Source organism: Rhipicephalus sanguineus, chromosome 8 (genome assembly GCF_013339695.2).
Source record: "Rhipicephalus sanguineus isolate Rsan-2018 chromosome 8, BIME_Rsan_1.4, whole genome shotgun sequence".
Classification (NCBI taxonomy): domain Eukaryota; kingdom Metazoa; phylum Arthropoda; class Arachnida; order Ixodida; family Ixodidae; genus Rhipicephalus; species Rhipicephalus sanguineus.
Genome location: NC_051183.1, coordinates 6,131,905 through 6,149,535, shown reverse-complemented (window position 1 = coordinate 6,149,535; position 17,631 = coordinate 6,131,905). Strand labels below are relative to the sequence as shown.

Here is a 17,631-nt window from a genome sequence, read left to right as displayed (position 1 = left end):
ACGTGAAATGTATTGTTACTGTTCATTGTGTATTCATTTATATGTTTTCACTGTTAGTATGAATATATATATATGTGTGTGTGTATATATTTAATATCAATATTTATACAATTAGAAAACAGTTCTGTACACTTAAAAATGTTGATGTCTCCGATTATCGTAGTATTTTTTTCTGTATAACTATTGTACTCTTGTTTTTAGGTTGAGCTATTTCATTTGTTCCTTTTTCGTGCTTATTTTGTAATTTTTATCTAATGATCATGCACAGAGAGTCCCGGCTTTTTCATCAGCACTCGAACTTCCGCTCCGTCAATTACATGCACGTAGTCTCTCTTGATGAAGTGAGGCTCGAAGTGATATTCCCACACAGCGCAATCGGCACCGAGGGCTTGTCAAGTTGGCACAAATTTCTTTCACACACAAGTTCTCGCTCTTGATAATTTGGCGTAGGGTGCCTTGATGGGAGCTTTCTCGTATCGAGGCACACTAATTCGGAGCTTTAAAAAAGATATCTTGCAGCCTTGGTTCATGCGGGCGTACACGGTTTTGCACCTGGGCGCGTAGCAATGATTTAAATGCTCTTTTTTTTTAGGAGCGAAGCTCCTTAGGCCGGCACCTCGCCATTGCCGTCGAAGCTCCCTGCAACATAGATGCGGCGCCGGCACACAAGGAATATGAAACGCCGCGTGGTGTTAGGCGCGTGCATCGCAGGAAAAATAAATAAATAAAAAGGGTGAGCGGCACAATATGCAGTTTAAAAACGTACATAGTCTCTTGCGTCCCATTTCTAAGGGGCTGTTATCAGCCTTACACTCGTAAAGTGTGTGATCAGATTGAATAGAGTAGAACTTTTTTTCATTTAGATCACTGATGCACGGCACCACTCGCAGACGCGCATGCAAGTGAGTGAGTCGGAGCATGACAACTTTCCTCGGCGTGGCTAGGCTAGAGGGGAGACGTGCGCGTTTCTTCATCGACACGTGTCGCATCCCTCCTCTAGCCCGGCCGTGTTCAAGATTATGCGACACCAGCACCACCGCTACTTTCTTCAAAAGAGGGGACACCGGTTTGCAAGGCGCGCCAGCTTTGGTTGCACCACTCAAAATATTCTAGTACACTCTAGCACTACCATTGGTTACGTGCTGAGGTGGTTTTGCAAGCGTTCAGTCGGCTACGCAAAACTGCCTTGTGGAAACGGGTTGAAATTGTAAGGCACCAGTAGGCCCCGAAAGTGACTATGTGAATGCGAATATTCTTGGCATATCGTGTTATTGATGGAGCACATGTTGGAAGGATATTCACTAAAGTGCCAGCTAACCGGCACCTATTTCTTGGAGCAACTAATGCTTTTCACTTTCACTTTTCACGTGCATCAGAAGTGTAAATTTCTTACATTTTAATCATGCGGTAATTCTATACATAACATACGTTGGTGACTACAGCAGCGAAAGATTTTTTTGCTTCAAAATAAGAAAGGACAACGTCTGATTTAAAATTAAATGCACAATACATCTGCTTGAAGTAGACTGTTCCTTATAAAATACACTTTCAAATGGGTCAACTGCACTTTCTTACTGTCATCGCTGTGCCTAGCCATGTCACGCGCTAAAGCCTCCTCCCAACCATCCTACACTACACGCATGGTATTCAGACAGCTAACAACACTTTATATTCATTACAGTGAAAACAGAGACAAAATTTATAACCTAGAGCAAAGCTTCATTCTCAACGATGGCATGCCTACATGTGACTCGGTGACAAACTTCTACCTCCTTCTCGTCGTGAGGCAGTTCTTTACACGTAATAACTGTCAACGTAAGAACTACGAAATGCTGGTAACACATAGATGCTGCGAAACACTTGTCTGACATTTTTGTGCCCCAGTTTCCCACTATCAAAGCAGATACAAGCAAGAAGTTATAGCAGCGACAGCAATATGATTTGGACACAAGCCTTCAACATGGCGTCGAATCGGTAGCTTTGTCAAACCTCCCACAGATGGCAGCAATTCTGCATAAGGTCTATAGTTTAGAATTCAGGCATTTGCTTATTTGCCCTAAACACACTTCCTCATAAGACAAAGGCATGCAGTACAGGACATTTGCAATGCACTGGACAATTGAATTCTTGTACTTAATATTGCATACCAAAGGTGTAGCCGGAGAGGTGGCTGAAGGAGAGAGTTGCCACTCGCACTTTCTAAAAAACTTTTCTTGATCAGGGTTTCCTATCTAAATTGCATCGATAAACATTGTCTTGTAAAGCTTCTAGGGCCTGACTGCCAATCGCAAATTCTTGTTCTCTTGTGATCCTACAGACCGACGCCATGTAAGTAAACCACAGTAGGCAGCGCCAATATACTTGCAGCGGTGCACAGGCGCCACCAAGCTTGGAAAAACTTATATTAATATTACTGCCTTTTTATTCTGCCTAATGCCTTGCTACACTGATTAAATTTTTCTGCCTATAGAAAGAAAGCTCATGAACTTGCGGCCCAACTTTCTGCACCTTACGGCAGAGTAACCTTAGTTTTCCCACCATTTATTTTTGTCCTTTCTCCCTACTTTTCCACCATCAATCCCCCAAGAGTCTCTCACTTATTTCTATCGTGGACTCATTTACCTTTCCAATGCTGTCCCTAAAACCCAGGGCTTCAGGTAGGCTAGAGCCCAAACATACATGAGGGTGGATATCTCTACAATCAATTAACACAAGCTGTCGTTTCCTACTCTTCCCCACAACATGTGCATTTTTCTTCTTCTTTACTGAATCTCACTTTCTAACTATGTGTTCTAAGGCAACCCAACCTCGTTTCAAACAGTAAAGCACTTCCCTTTGAATTATCATAAAATGCCTCCCTCCATATTTTGTCTTTGCCCTTTTGGTAGCTACGCAGAGCTGTTTTTTTGCCATCACTGTTCTCCAATAAGTCATCTCCACCTCTCTGACTTTTTGCTTCACCCTCTTCGTTGCCATATCACTTACACTGCCAGTCGTATACTTGCTGTTCAGTCCCCTAGTCATTTTCTCCCCTGTGAGTCAACGCTGTTCCTATACGAATACCGGAACACTTTCTCTGCCCATCCTTAGCCACGGCAAAGCTTCAACTTGGGCTAGTAGGTACAACATTCTGACGTAGTTGTGCCGAGCAAAGGGCCAAGAGAATCGGACGAGTAGTGCACCAACCTTCACAGTTGAAAGGTTTGCGCACTACCTGTCCAGTTCCCTTTGCCCTTGGTGTCTTTTGCTCGGCAATCCTTAGCCTCTCTTCAAACTTCATTTTGCTTCCCTCGCCTCAAAACTTGTCCATCCCATAACTGCCCTTTACAGCCTAATTAGTCGTCTTCCCGTCAGCAAGGTGCCCACAGTCCTTTGATTCACGTTCAGTCCTGATTGCGTCTCTGACTTCATGCGCACCATTACTTTATTACAGAGTGCCGAGATTGAGAAGTTCTTACAAGATTTTCACACGTTTTTGCAAGTAACTGCTGCAAGTACGATGATGAGTCTTTCACTGCACTATAAAAAAATATGTCCTTAAATATCTGTTGTCAGCCCCTTTGAAAAGGAGAGTATAGTCTGGTAAAAAAAGTCTGCAACCAAGGCACAATGAGAAATCCCTTGTACAAATGAAGCACAGGGGTGCACACGAAAATGAGATTGCTTTAAAAAAAAAAATCAAGGCCAGCATACTTGTGAATGCTGATGTAAGCAGTGGTACTGACACAGCCTTTTGCAAGGGCTTCAAATATCACCGATGCATCGAGACGACTAAGTCCAGACCCTCCATACTGATCCGAAATGTAAATGGCTCCAAAGCCGAGCCCGGCGGCTTTCCTCATTGCATCCACAGGGAAGTGCTCCTGTGGAAGCAGAGACACAAGACACACAAGTCAAGGGAACCACAAATTCCATCATGATTGGGCCCTCCCGGAGGGTTAGCTTAGTGCTTCCTGTGTAGATTTACTGCAGGTACTCAAATGTAGCACTGTGTCATTTACACATCAAAACAACTGGGGAACCATGGCCACTTTTGCAACGTCACTACTAGAACAGCGCCGCGAACAACCAGTGCGCCTAGCATGCAAAGTTTAAATATGAAGGTTGAAACTTTCTTTACTTACTGAATAAAATGGCCACATAACACAAATAAAACAATGCACAGAAAATGAAATGATAAAAGCTGTAAGGATGCATTATTGCAGCAAATCAACCTAACACCTTTCCTATGTTTCAGATCAATGTGCCGGATCGTCTGCATGCTTTCTGCTGCCATTTTCATTGTGGAATGTAAAAAAAAAAAAAAAACGCTCTTCGGTTCATTCCATACGTGTGCGTGCCTGTTCATTTATCGCGGTATTTAGAAGTTATGCAACGAAATACACAAGGAGGTCTGTAACGTGGCCTGGAAGAATCAAGTTCACATCAGCCATAAAAGCTGTCGCCAAGTGTTATTAAAGAAGAAGTAACACTCTATGATGAATGCTGCCATATTTATTTGGGCATTCACTTTACAATGTTCAAGAATTCAGCTAGACATTCTAGTGATGTGTCCGATCTGAAGAAGCCCATAGTTCTAATCATTCTGCAAGAACCATAATGCATAATAAACAAGCAGGCCTTCATAAACTCCGTGTTTGCTAAAATTCGCGAACGCGGCATGAAAAACAGCAGAGCGCAATTGGTGAGTTCTGCACGGACACATGACTAGCACAGCAACTGCAGCCATCAATCCTAGAGGCCAGGCCCGTAGCCGGGGGAAGGGGGGGGGGAGGCGAAATTTTGGTGAAGTAAGTGTTTTTACCAAAAATAAATAATGACAATAGGTGTTTTTCTTAAATAGTCAAGGTTTTGAGCAAGTAAGTGCCCCCCCCCCCTTGAAAAAAATTCCTGGCTACGGGCCTGCTATAGGCCCTGTAGACTGCAGGCTGCAGCAACAGATGATTTAGACCAGAGTGCTCTAGCACTGCCAGCCGTCATCGTAAGGTGTCATGTTTTCTGCTCTAGGTGACCCTAATTCCAGTATACCAGAAGATTACTGCATTGTATGAACTGTACAGATAACGGGCAATGTGCCATACTTGCCAAATGAAATGCATTAATTAGCATACTTTTGCTTTTACTATCTCCATGCGAAAACACTGTAGTTTTGGCTCATACACTTCATTAAAGCCAGAATGGCCTAAAATAATAGAGACACTGCAATGGTCGCAAGAAACCTCGTCAAACAGCACTAATAGCAGCATCACAATGTGCGTTCCTCTTGCAACAGAGGTGGTATGAATGAGTGCAACTATGAGCATTGCTTCAAAATGCAATGCACTGTCACACAATCTTGTGAGTGCTGTGAAGGGAACTGTGGCATTGCGTTTTTCAACCATTTTTTAGTACCATACTCCAATGGGAGAGGTGATGCAACATGGGGAAAAACACATCAGCATGCCACGCTCTTAGCCTCATGGAATCTGTTGTATCCACAAATCACAACGGCCAATCGCGGGAGCTATGGGCATCCATGGTGCATTAACTTACGCCACTGCTGTCATTTGCACTACCTTATTATGTGAAATGTTACGTGAAAAAAGTGAAATGTGGCATTACAGCTGCAAGCATTTGGTTGAAGGTAATTTACATCTTGCTTTAAGTTTTCTCTTACCATGATATGGGTTTTTGTGTGACAATTATCAAAACCCCTTTGTTACTTGACATGCTGAGAATAAAAATATGGTAGCTTGAACTTCTATGGTCATTTAAGGCTTTTCTGCTGCATTTTGTTCCATTGTGCTACGTTTTGCATAAGTAGTTAGAGGACACCAATAAACAAAAGAAGGTGCACAACTCTTTGGTTTAAGTGCCATGAAAGCTGTTATATCGACACTGATTACAATGAACACCAATTGTGAATCCCGTAGTGTGCATGCACCGTCACCTTTTCATCCCATTCCATCATATTTGGAAGCATCTCCTTCTCGGCAAAGTCGGCAGCTATGCACTGCATTTGGATCTGCTCTTCTGACAGCCCAATGGTGGCTGCGAAAGAAAGCGAACAGCTCTGCTTAGTGAACTGTAGAGAATGGATGTACCGTAGATTCCTGTTAATTAAGATTAACCTAGTTAACTAGAATTTTAAGCGATGATGATTAATATTGTAAACAACTGGTTGGATTCCCAGAGATTCAATGCAAGGAGTCCACTAATAAGGACCACAAAACCAAATTTCTGCAATCACCTGCTCAGTGAATGGCCCATATTGACAGGCTTGCCATTCTGCTAGCTACGCAAGATGCTAGTGAACATAAACAGCTATGCTGGTGTTGCTGAAACCTCCAACACCACAGAAACAACAGCTGAATGTTGCAGGTCAGTTCTGCATAATCTCTCAAGGTGGCGGAAAGGAAAAATTGGCATCTACCCGTTGGTAGCACAAAGCTACAAAGAAATTACGCGGATTTCTCAGGAAGTAGACCTTCCCAGTTCAAGAAAAATTCCTAGTCGGAGGATCGAACCCAGGACCAGGACAAATTTTTCTTCAACTAGGAAGCTTTCCTCTCTGAGATATCCACATGAATTTCCTAGTAGCCTCCTGCTACCAACGGGAGCGTGCCAGTTTTTGTCTTTCAGAAGCAACAGCTGAGGTGTTCTTTCAAGTATCACAGCAGGATGATGACAGTGGCAGCCAGGAGCCAACAATGCAAGTGATGCACCGAATACTCTGGATAACATTTCAGAAACTTGGAAAATTTAGCATGCTGGGCAAGATGTCAGCATTTGTGGCAGCACATCGTTTTATAGAGTGATAGCCAGCTACAGGTACTGAATAGTTGAAATAAGAACGCATAAAACAATGCTTTTGAATCACGCCGGTACAGCAAAAGCCTGTTGTCATATCTGCGCTCTGGTTTGAATGCTGTTTAATTCATCGTTTCGTGTCGTAGATATCTGGGTGTGCCAAGAACAGTATGATAAAGCATTAACCATGTCAGTGAATGTAATACCGGTGTCACAGGGCACAGGGATCGCTATCAGGCACGATCGTGATCGGCGCATGACTGACGTTTGCTCGGTCCGTATTAGTTTGAACCGTGTAGCAGCGACCATTATTCATCGCGATCAAGAAATCCGATCGGCCCTGATCGCGACCAAAGTGCCGGTTAATACATTAACACGGGCCTATAAAGTTCCTCTTCGTCTGCTCCATTTAAACAAGTTATTCAAGTGTTCTATGTTTTAGTGCTCAACTACGCGCCTAAAGCCAAACATTTGCGGTTCGCCTTGTAAATTCGCACGGCTGTTATACTGGACAACGACTGCAGAACCGCCCTGGCGGGTCTCGTGATGCTGCGAAAATAATGAAATTCCAGTATGCAGTAGAAATCAATCCCTACGCTGTGTGATAGCATTGCATGGAGCTTGCTTCCCGTTTAAGCAATAATGCTGATGGTAAAGAGTACTTAAAGTGAACTGTCAAGCTCATCGTGCGGGTAGTCACGGAAATGAAAGTGCTTTTATTTACTTCGGAGACTTCGTAACGAGTAGATAGATACACCGTGTTGGACAAATGCTCACCGTCTAATGATGTGGACGCACTGCGGGCACTGTGCTTGTGCAAACGGAGAATCTGCCGCAGGTGGCAGAGCCTCGTAAGCTTGCCGAACGCGCTCATGTTTGTGCAGGCTACAAATATCACGCTGTCTGTCTGCGCCGCATGAAATCGCAAGCGGCCACGACGGAAGATTCACCTATGACGTGCACGCGAAGGTATAAGCGCCTCCGAGATTTGCGCTTTGCGCGCCAGACCAGCGCACGGAATTTGGAGAGAGGCAGGCAAGGCAGGCGCCACCGTCGGCGTGACGTCTGCTTCGGGAGCACCGACGCGCGCTAAAAACGAAATTATAGAATGCCACCTGCGCTGTATTCTGATTAAATCGGGAGGTTTTCTCGCTTCGACTGTGCACTTGACAACACTTTAAAGCACTACAATATGCAGTCGCTGTCTTTGAAGGCGTCTGATATGGTAGGCCAGCGCTCGGTGCCGAAGTGCAGGACGTACGCAACGGAGCCCGTTGTCACCCTTCACGCGTGTCCGCAGGTCAGGGGCGTAGCCAGAAATTTTTTTCGGGGGGGGGGGGGGGGGGTTCAACCATATTTTATGTATGTTCGTACGTGCGTTTGTATGTGTGCGTGTACATATACGCAAGCAGAATTGAAAATTTTCGGAGGCTGGGGGTGGGGGGTGGGGTGGGGGTCTTGAACCACTCTACTACGCCCCTGCCGCAGCTACTCTAGCCGCAGGTAACCTTTAGGTAGCAGAGTTGCGCATAGCTCCGGCTAGCAACAACAGCTATGCGGTGAAGTCGCACTTCGTTTTTGCAGGCGACATGCCTACCGTGTCGCCGATTAACATGTCAGGCGTGTCGAAGACCGGTGAAAAACATTGGCTGTCGATGACCAGCGTTAATGCAGTTCGCTGCCGCGGCGGCGTCGAGAAATACAAAAGTTAGCCCGAGCATCAGCTTCTCCGCAATGCATGCGTTGCTAGCGGCGTTTGGAAGACAGATGCGCAACTCTGCTACCTAAAGGTAGCATATGCAGTAACTCTACCAGCGGCTGGAGTCTTCGCGACATAGCCATGGTTGCTAGCCAGACCTATGCGCAACTCTGCTACCCAAAGGTAGCATATACAGTGTAGACCGGTGCGCCACCGCCTGTTTTCGCTCACGCCGCCGCCGAAGTACCGGGAGTCATCACGCGCCGCTGCCGCGCAATAATTACGGCGCGCCGCCGTTAGTCTTCCATTTTAAACCGAAAGAGCAATCGGGACATAAGATGCAGCACTTCACCGGGGGAGCTTTCCTCGATGATAATGTAATGGACTGTCCATTTCAGCCGACGCTGATTGGCTGGAGGTCGGCGAGCAGCGCGCCCTCTGTTTCCACTTTTCTTCTGCAACGTCATTTTGACGTCACGAAGCTTTCACAATTTCACAACTCTCGACACAAATGAGAGGGACGGAATCCGCTTCAACCATGGAGAAAAAACAACAGATAGCTGAGCATAAAAAAAAAAAAAGAGAGGCCAAGAAGTGAAGAGTTATTTCTCCCGTAGACCAGCACGCGCACCTGATTGATAGGTATCGCCTCTTGCCTGGGAATGCAAAGATAAATATTTGTGTCTACCTTCTTTTCCGCCGAAGTATGATTTTTCAGTTTTTAGCGGCGCTTGTGGTGTCTTGACTACTCTCTTGTGTCCGTGTTCGCACGCCCTATCTTTTTAAGGGGCACGAAAATGGCCTCTGAAAATACAAAAAAAAAAATAAATCGGGCAGTTTGCACTAAGTCGCACAAAGCTCGGCACAGCGAAGCACGTGCCCGTCGCCGCTCGTACTCCCCGTCGACCGACACGTCTAGCTTCGAGATGCGCAGCTTCCTCCTCGGGAGTACGCGCTTTCTTCGGACGCCCCATGACTCTCTGGACACGATCCGGCGCAGCAAGGCTATGCGCGCGATGTCTCCGTCGGTAGGCTTGGCTTAGCTACAGCGCGTGGGGGACTTGGCCAGGTGGTGCGGTATCTGGTCGCTAGACGACTCGATGCTGCTTCCTCTTTCTTTCTCCTTTTTCTTTTTTTGGTCTCTCTGCTTCTTTCTCTCTCTCTCGTTGACGTTCTCTCTTTCTTTTTAGTTCTGCATATCTTTCGCTCTCTCCCATTCTTTTTGGACTACGCCTTACTCTCTCTTCCCTCCTCCTCATCATCGCATCTCTCCTCCTCATACTCCCTTTCCTTTCCCGCCCCATCGCTACACTCTATGCTCTGCTAGCGCGCTTGAATAGCCGAGTGGTAGGACGCTCGCCTTCGGATCGAGGGTACGCGGGTTCGCATCCGGCCTCGTGAAGAATTTTAGGGACGAAGCTCCTTAGCCTAGCCTTGTCGGTGTCCGTCAAGGTCAACGAAACCGAAACCGACAAAAAAGAAACATCTGTGAACCGAAACAACAAAAAAAGAAACATCTGTGAAAAAAAAATTACACCATCTCCCGCTAAAGGGGACCATGAGGCGATGCGAAGCCGGAGCGCTTGCACGATCGCGTTCCGTTGGCGTTCGTTGGGCATGCTTTGCTACCGACCTGGGATCGTTATTAACGGTGTTATTAACGTTGTAGACGAAGGTGAAACGGTTAACGAAGGTCTTTATTGAGCAGCGTCTAGCACTTGAGGTGTGCACTTTGCTTTGATGAGGATGGCTTTGTGGTCGCTGAAGTGAACTGAAACGTGAGGGGATCTTGGTGCAGTGGGTGGATCTTGAAATTGGTGAAGACGTGATCAATGCATGTGCCGTGAATGGTAGTTGGATGTTTGCGGTCGTCGTGTGATACGTGTTGCAGCGAGTGGTGTGATGATAAGTACTCAACTATCCAATCGCTCTTCATGACGTTGACATTAAAGTCGCCAATGAGCATGAAATGATGTGTGTCTGCGCACTGCTTTCGGCAATCACCCATGGCCTCGTCGATGTACTGCTCCACGGCTGTGCGTGAGAGGTTGGGTGCGAGGTACATGGTCATCACGTTAACGCCGTAGACACTAGCGGCACAATGCTCTCGCCGTTGCTACGATGAGCAGTGGGGCGCAGTTGTAGGTCCAGCGCGTTGACGGAACGTTTGTCGGAAAGCTTGACGTAGATTTCCACACCGCCCGCAGGTCGTCCAAACCCCTGCGTACGCGCGACCGTAGCGCAGCCCGCAATGTCAACGTTCACGGCGTTCCACGTCTCCGTAAAGCAGAGCACGTCCACTTTGCTGAGCACTAGATCTCGCTCAATGTCTAACGCATGAGCGCTGAGCGACCTGGTGTTTAGGAGTGCTAGCGTGAAATCGGTGTCTGCGCCGGTCTCGAGCGCGTGTAAGTACCGGTGCGTGACGGTGTCTAGCTTGTGTTTCTGCAAGCGTTCAAACTCCTCCGCCATGTTCTGCGTTGGCGTCTCTGTCATGGAAGCAGTGATCGCCGGACGGGTTGGTGAGGTATAGGCTGTTGATGTCGGTGCAACGGCTCAGCGCAACGCACACCAACTTTTGCGGATGGGTCTTTGCGTACTCGTACACGACCTCGGAGTACGTGCCGCCCTGACAGGGGCGTAGCCAAGGGGGGGGGGTAGGGTTGGGGGGGTTCAAACCCCCCCCGAAATTTTTCAGTTTTGCTTGCGTATATAGGCACGCACACATACAAACGCACGCACGAACATACATAAAGTATGGTTGAACCCCCCCCCCCCCCGAAAAAAATTTCTGGCTACGCCCCTGCGCCCTGAGACTTGTGTACGGTAATGGCGCTGGCCTGCACGAGAGGGAAGTGGAGCCGTTTGCAGGCAACGCCGGACTTGCGGTCGACGGTTAGCGTTAGACACTGTGGTTCGATCGGGATCCACGCGCTTTCAACGACGTACCCGTTGCGTGTGGCTTCTTGTACCGCTCGTTTGGAACGCGTTCGAGGGATCCTGCCGGTGTTTAGGGTAGCCACAGGCGTTTAGGGTAGGCGTTGTCGTCGCCGGCGGCCTGGCGCTCGCAAAGCTGGAACGTGCCGACAGCGCCGTTGACGAGCCCATCCACCACGTCGATGTTGGACGTGATCATGTACGGTTTCCCCACCACCAGCAGAATCTCCCGCGGAAGGTTTGCAAACTTGCTGGTAGCCATTTTGTGAACCTTGCGTTTGGCGTTTTCGAGTACGTGTGGAGTCTTGCAGCCGAGGAACGTGTCGCAAGCACGCAAGCACAGGACTTCTCGCTGCTCTTGCTGTTGGTTGGCAACGAATGCAACCAAGGAGAGACGGAGCTGGAGCAAAACCTGTCTTCCCTCCCTCGCCAAGAGAGCTACGGGAACAGCAGTCACGAGTTCCCCTCTCCCTCCTCGTGATCGCACATCATCCCGGCGTCCTCCTCTCCCGCCGTCTCCACTGCGGATAGCAGCCCGACCGGTTCCTCACCTGCCCCCTCCGCAGCGTAGTGCGGACCACAACGCAGATGACCACGCCGCGTGACATACCCCCGAGCAAGAGATACTTCACATCTAAAAAAAAATATACACGACAGGGCGCTGTAGTGAAAATAGGCATATATAAGCACGTTCCACACCGCAAATTCTCTTTCTGCCATGCACGACCGTGAACGCGCTCTCGTCCGCGAAAGGCAACGTCGACGCAGACAGCGAGCTACCGCCAGGGGGGCGTGCATAGACCTTGTCTTTGCCAACCTCAGGCTAGATCCGATCGAAGAACCATTGGCTCTACATTTCACGGACCACAAAGCAGTAATAACGAAGGGAAAACGGAATCCACAACTCAACACCTCATACCATTTATGACCAATAAACATTGTATATAACTGTATGCACGCGTTGTCACTCATTTACATGCGCGAGTGGGCAATGTCACGGGAGATTCACGGTTACCGAACCACTGGCGTAAATCACGGGGGGGGGGGGGTCAGGAGGGTTCTGACCCCCTTGTGTTCAGGCTGGGGGGGGGGGGGGGACACCGGTTGCACTGTCCCCCCCGTGAGATTTATCTTTCAAACGCCATATATTTTAATTGCTTGAGAGTTAACTATAGTGCAATCAACTTTTTTTGTTAATGCCTGTTTATTTTGCAATGTGTGCAGGCCTGTGTTCAATACCCTTCAGCTGTGTGAGACTATTGAAAGCGTAACTGCCGCTTGACCACTTTCGGAGAAGACTCAATATTTTTATTTTATTTTATTTACAAATACCTTACAGGCCTCGCAGAGGCAGTGTGTAAGGGGCAGAGGCATTGTAATAGATGGCTTGCACTGACGTCACTGAAATAGCCAGGCTGGAGCACCAACATGGCGGGACACGAACTCTGTGACGTCACGTTTGTGTTATCAGTACATCGCGTGCAGGTTCCTTCGATTTTGAAGAACAGAGGCCCAATAACGTCCCGGCGACGTCGTTATCAAACTGAAGCAGGTTGATCGCCGCATGCTTCCTTGGCGTCATCAAAGCCGCCATGTTGGAGCTATGTTGTGCGTCCATGACGTCACGTGCAAGCTATGTATAGAACAATGCAATTACATGAGCTGGGAACCCTTGCTCGTTTTTTAAATGTTATTTCAAAGCATGATTTTATTTTGATATAAATAAAAATAAAAACAAAATGGCCGCCATGGCAACATGTGTGTCCCCCCTTGTGATTTAACTGGATTTACGCCACTGTACCGAACGATCCCCAGTGCTTTGCCCACTCATCATCATTGACTTTGTGGATATGCGTGGATTTTTTAGATGCGAAGCACCTCATCGCGGAGTTCAATGCGGTGGTCGTGTGCGGCGTGACCACACTTACTGCACATGCGCAAGCCCTCTCCACACACCTCCTCTCCACTCCCCCTCCTCGTTTAGATAAAAGGCTCGCGTTAGGTCGTACACACGCTCACTCACTGCGCCGGTGTCGTGAGTTCCAGCGTCAACGTTGGCGCCAGTTGCAGTAATGCCTTAACGCCTGCCGAGATCGCGGAGCAGCGGAAGGCTCGACGCGCCGAAGCGCAACGTAAACGTCGGCAAGCGGACCCCGAGCTCCGGGCTAGGGAAGCCCAGCGCAAATGGGAACGTCGGCGGGAAACTACTACGGATGAAACGCGGGCTCGACATGCCGAAACTCTACCGAAACTCATGGTCCGCTTTAGCGGGAGATGGTGTAATTTTTCCCCCTTTCTCTTTCTTTATATTGCCACGCCCGCTTCTTGTTTTATTTCGATGTATTCGGGTTTGACCCGCAAGGACGGTTATAGCAACGCTCGACGCTGACCGCGCCGCAGTGTTCGAGAAGCTTCGCGGTTGTAGTAGATCATTTTGTTAAGATTGCGCACATGACGCGAATAGTCAAGATTATTCCAGAGCTTGCCCGACCACCAGTGATAAGGCTGGAAAGTTCGATGCATGATGTATAAAAGACGGCTCGTCCGAGCGATCATCAGTTTTTCGACGGCCAATGCCGCTATCAGTGTACAGTGTGTATCGCTATAGTTTGACTTTCCGTTTCCCGGCGAAAAGTTCGGCCAAATAAACAGTTTCTTCTTGGACGCGCCGACCGCTGCCTTCGTCCCCGTCACGACCCCGCGACAATATTTCTTTCCGCCTCTCTGTTTGTTCCTCTCTTTCTTTCTTTCTCTCTCTCTGTACTCGTTTTCTCGCCCATCAGGTTTATTACAGGCCACGCTGTAGTGAGATTTGCCCAAAATCTGTGGCACATACCCTTGCATGATGGTGATAGTTTTCGGGCACGGTCAGACACTTTACGCCGAGCTAGAACAGCTTCGCTATCAAAAAAAGAAACGAGCGCGCTGTTCTCTCTTGCCGCTTCTCGTCTTTTTGGCGCACTTAGTGACGTAAGAACGGTGATTCACGTGACATCATTGGGGTACATGCTCTCGATTGGTCCATATACAAGAAATATCACTAGTGAATTGTCTCCCACCCGGCTTTTCCATGCAGTTGCCTACCCGTTCTTCCTTGTCTCGCATGACCATCGTGCGCGATCAACTGATTTCACTTCATTTTGTGCGTTTCCGACTGCGCAAGCGGATATAACAGGGTGTAGCAGACAAGCGCGAAATCCTGATAGGCTCAATGCTTAGAGCTGACATTGTAGGCGTGATTTGTGTAGAAAAACGCCAGGCCTGCGCTGAAATCGCAGCACAGTCACAGCGAAAGCTGGAAGACCAGCATTTCTAGAGTCCGTTGTAAGCTCTCTTGGGGCTACTAATACAAGTACACTAGCAAGGCACCCACTACGCCATAAATCACAATTTTAACACGAAAGTGTTTTATGCCGGGGTCCACCAAGTACATCCGTCACGGATATGACATTGATAAAATGGACGCCAACGGGCGAGCAAGAAAAAACCAAGAAAGAGATCCCCCGCTGGGAATCGAACCCACGATCTTGCGGCTGCAATGGCCAGCGCCCGACGCCCTACCGACTAAGCTAAGTCGGCAGATGCTCGACACGGCACACATTCTCTTTCGCACGGTGCTCTCTGTTGGCAGTGTAGGTAGGCGGCGCGGAGCGGGGCGGTGCCGCCGTCTGTGAGAGGTGAAAAGAAGTAATGCTTCACGATCGACACTTCCTAGCGCTTACTCCGAGATTGCGTGCTATATCGGAGGTCATAATTACAGTGTCTCGATACCAGCGAGGTACACTGGCCCCGCTGGCGTCGCCGAGGCACCCTTGACGCAGTTACGTTGGTTACGTTCTTTCTTTGCCTTTGTGGAGATAGGTTTGCGAAACGCTTACCCTACGAGGCGACCGTGAAGGGACGCGACGTTCTCCACTGCCGCAGCGAACAAAGACGCTACGGCCGGGTTCGTCGACTCCGACACGGCGCAGAAAAGGCACTCGAGGCCCCTTTGGGTATGGCGTGCATGGCGGAGAATAGGCGCAGGACCCTACAACGGCGGCGCCTGCCTCGGAGCAATTAGCGCTGCACACAACTGCGGCACGGCTCCAGGCAAAACATTGCCTTCCATCTCGCGAGCAGAACCGCTGTTTCGTGCGGCGCTTCGCGGTTGGTTGTGCGCTGGGAGAATCGCGCGCGCCGACAGCGCTTTGTGCATCTCCCGGGTCTTTCGCTGCCCGTGATTCTCGGTTGCGTCTTTCTCGCGCGCACGGGTATCGTGAATGACTTCCCAAGCGGTGGCTACAGGGTCGTCCCTTTCGGCGCCCTACAACAATTTGCAACCCTCGTAGTGGCTACCGACGCCACACGAGATTTCGCTCGCCGGAAGCTTGTCTGCTATGTCAATGGAGTGCCATTGGTGGAGGAAACGAACCCCATGGCGCTCGTCCGGCTTAAGCGCTTGCGCGAGCCCTCGGGCCTCCTCGCGCGCTGGGCGTTAACTTTGCAGCGGTACAACTTCGTTGTGCGCTACCGGAAAGGGAGTTCAAACGTCGTGGCTCACGCCTTGTCGCGTGCCCCCGTTTCAGTGTGACACTTGTGTCCGCCTCTCCCGAGAGCAATCGCACCGAGTAGACTCCGGGGCCTTTGGCTCAAATGGGTCGAAAGGAGCGAACCCCGACGGTGAACAGACTTTCGAGTCGATCGCCTCGGGTGAGCACGTCACTTCAGCCGGTATCCTGTTAAGCAGAGAAGAGATACCAAAGGCACAGCAGAGCGATCCGTTTTGGGCTCCAAGAGCCGTGCTCCCAAGGAGCGGGCGCGTCTTGACAGTCTGGTATTGCTGTCGGCGCCGTGTGCCGTTTACGCAGTCTGGTATTGCTGCGGGCACGTTGGATTCGCATCTGTTTGTCGCCGGCGGAGTTCTCCTGCGCTCCACATCCCACCAGAGGAAGCTCCCCAGGAGTCTTTCAAGGTGGGGGTACCCCGCAGTCTAAGGAAAGCCACCCTCGGCTAATTCCACGACTCGCGGTTGGCCGGACATACGAGTGGCCGTAAGACTTTCCAAAAGTTGTGCCGCTCTGCTACCTGGCCAGGCATTAAACATGACGCTCTTCACTCCACGCGTGGCAATGCGTGAAGTCTCGTGCGGGCAAGCCCCCGGGCTCATGCAGCCGCCCCCAAACCCTTTCGTTGCCTGCAGCAGCGACTTGGGAGAGGGGGAGGCGGTCACACAACCGCAGGAAAACCGTAAGGCTGGCCCCAAGTCACGCCACCGGTACAACCTGTGGAAACGCACTTAAGCAACCTTTCTCCCACTAGCAGGTAGCAGGACTTTATTCCATACCATGGTCCCTGTGAACCACGAACGTCTCTGCAACGTCCATAAATGATCCGAATGTCAATGTCGTGCGGTAACGTACATTTAACATCCCCTGTACGAACCTTTTTTTTTTAAAGAAAGCGCGGATGTGTGTAAGACGTACCATGTACGTTAATATTGCACTGCTGGTGGATAGACATTGGATGTGCATGGTACGTACACGTGTAATGAATATAGGAGTCAGGTGAATTGAAGTGAACCCTGTGAACCACGAACGTCTCTGCAACGTCCATAAATGATCCGAATGTCAATGTCGTGCGGTAACGTACATTTAACATCCCCTGTACGAACCTTTTTTTTTTAAAGAAAGCGCGGATGTGTGTAAGACGTACCATGTACGTTAATATTGCACTGCTGGTGGATAGACATTGGATGTGCATGGTACGTACACGTGTAATGAATATAGGAGTCAGGTGAATTGAAGTGAAGTTCCCGGCCGTTGGTCCGCATGATGACAAAAATTGAAGGTAATTTAATTACTGATATTTAAAATTTAATTAGTTGACATAATAAATAATGATGGAAAGGGTGTTACGTCTCAAAACCACGTTAGGAAATTTCGGCTATGGAAATTTCGACCTTCTGTGACATCGCACAGAACACGGGCTTCTCATTTAGCCTCCATCGAAATGCGACCGCCGCAGCTGGGATCGAACCCGCGACCTTCGGGTCAGCAGCCGATCACCGTAACCACTGTGCCACCGCGGCATAACTTGATTGAAGAACCCTGCTCACAGCCTCCGAAATTTAAAAGGATAGAAGCGAGTCTCGAAGGCCGTGAAAAAAAGCGAACAGCATCGTGCTCGCGAGAGCGATCGATGCGGGGTAGTTTGAATAGAAATAC

The 17,631-nt window shown here is 48.9% G+C and overlaps 1 protein-coding gene across 1 annotated transcript in view; it reads right to left on the bottom strand.

Moving 5' to 3' along the window:
* The window catches only part of LOC119401265 (isobutyryl-CoA dehydrogenase, mitochondrial), a 44,208-nt gene extending 36,410 nt beyond the window's left edge, over positions 1-7,798 (bottom strand). The window contains exons 1-3 of the mRNA XM_037667953.2: positions 7,567-7,798; positions 5,930-6,030; positions 3,694-3,863 (exon numbers count right to left, since the gene is read on the bottom strand). Coding sequence (XP_037523881.1) covers positions 3,694-3,863; positions 5,930-6,030; positions 7,567-7,663 — 368 coding nt within the window. The 5' untranslated portion in view covers positions 7,664-7,798. The remainder of the gene's footprint in view (positions 1-3,693; positions 3,864-5,929; positions 6,031-7,566) is intronic.
* Between the last annotated feature and the right edge of the window lie 9,833 nt (positions 7,799-17,631).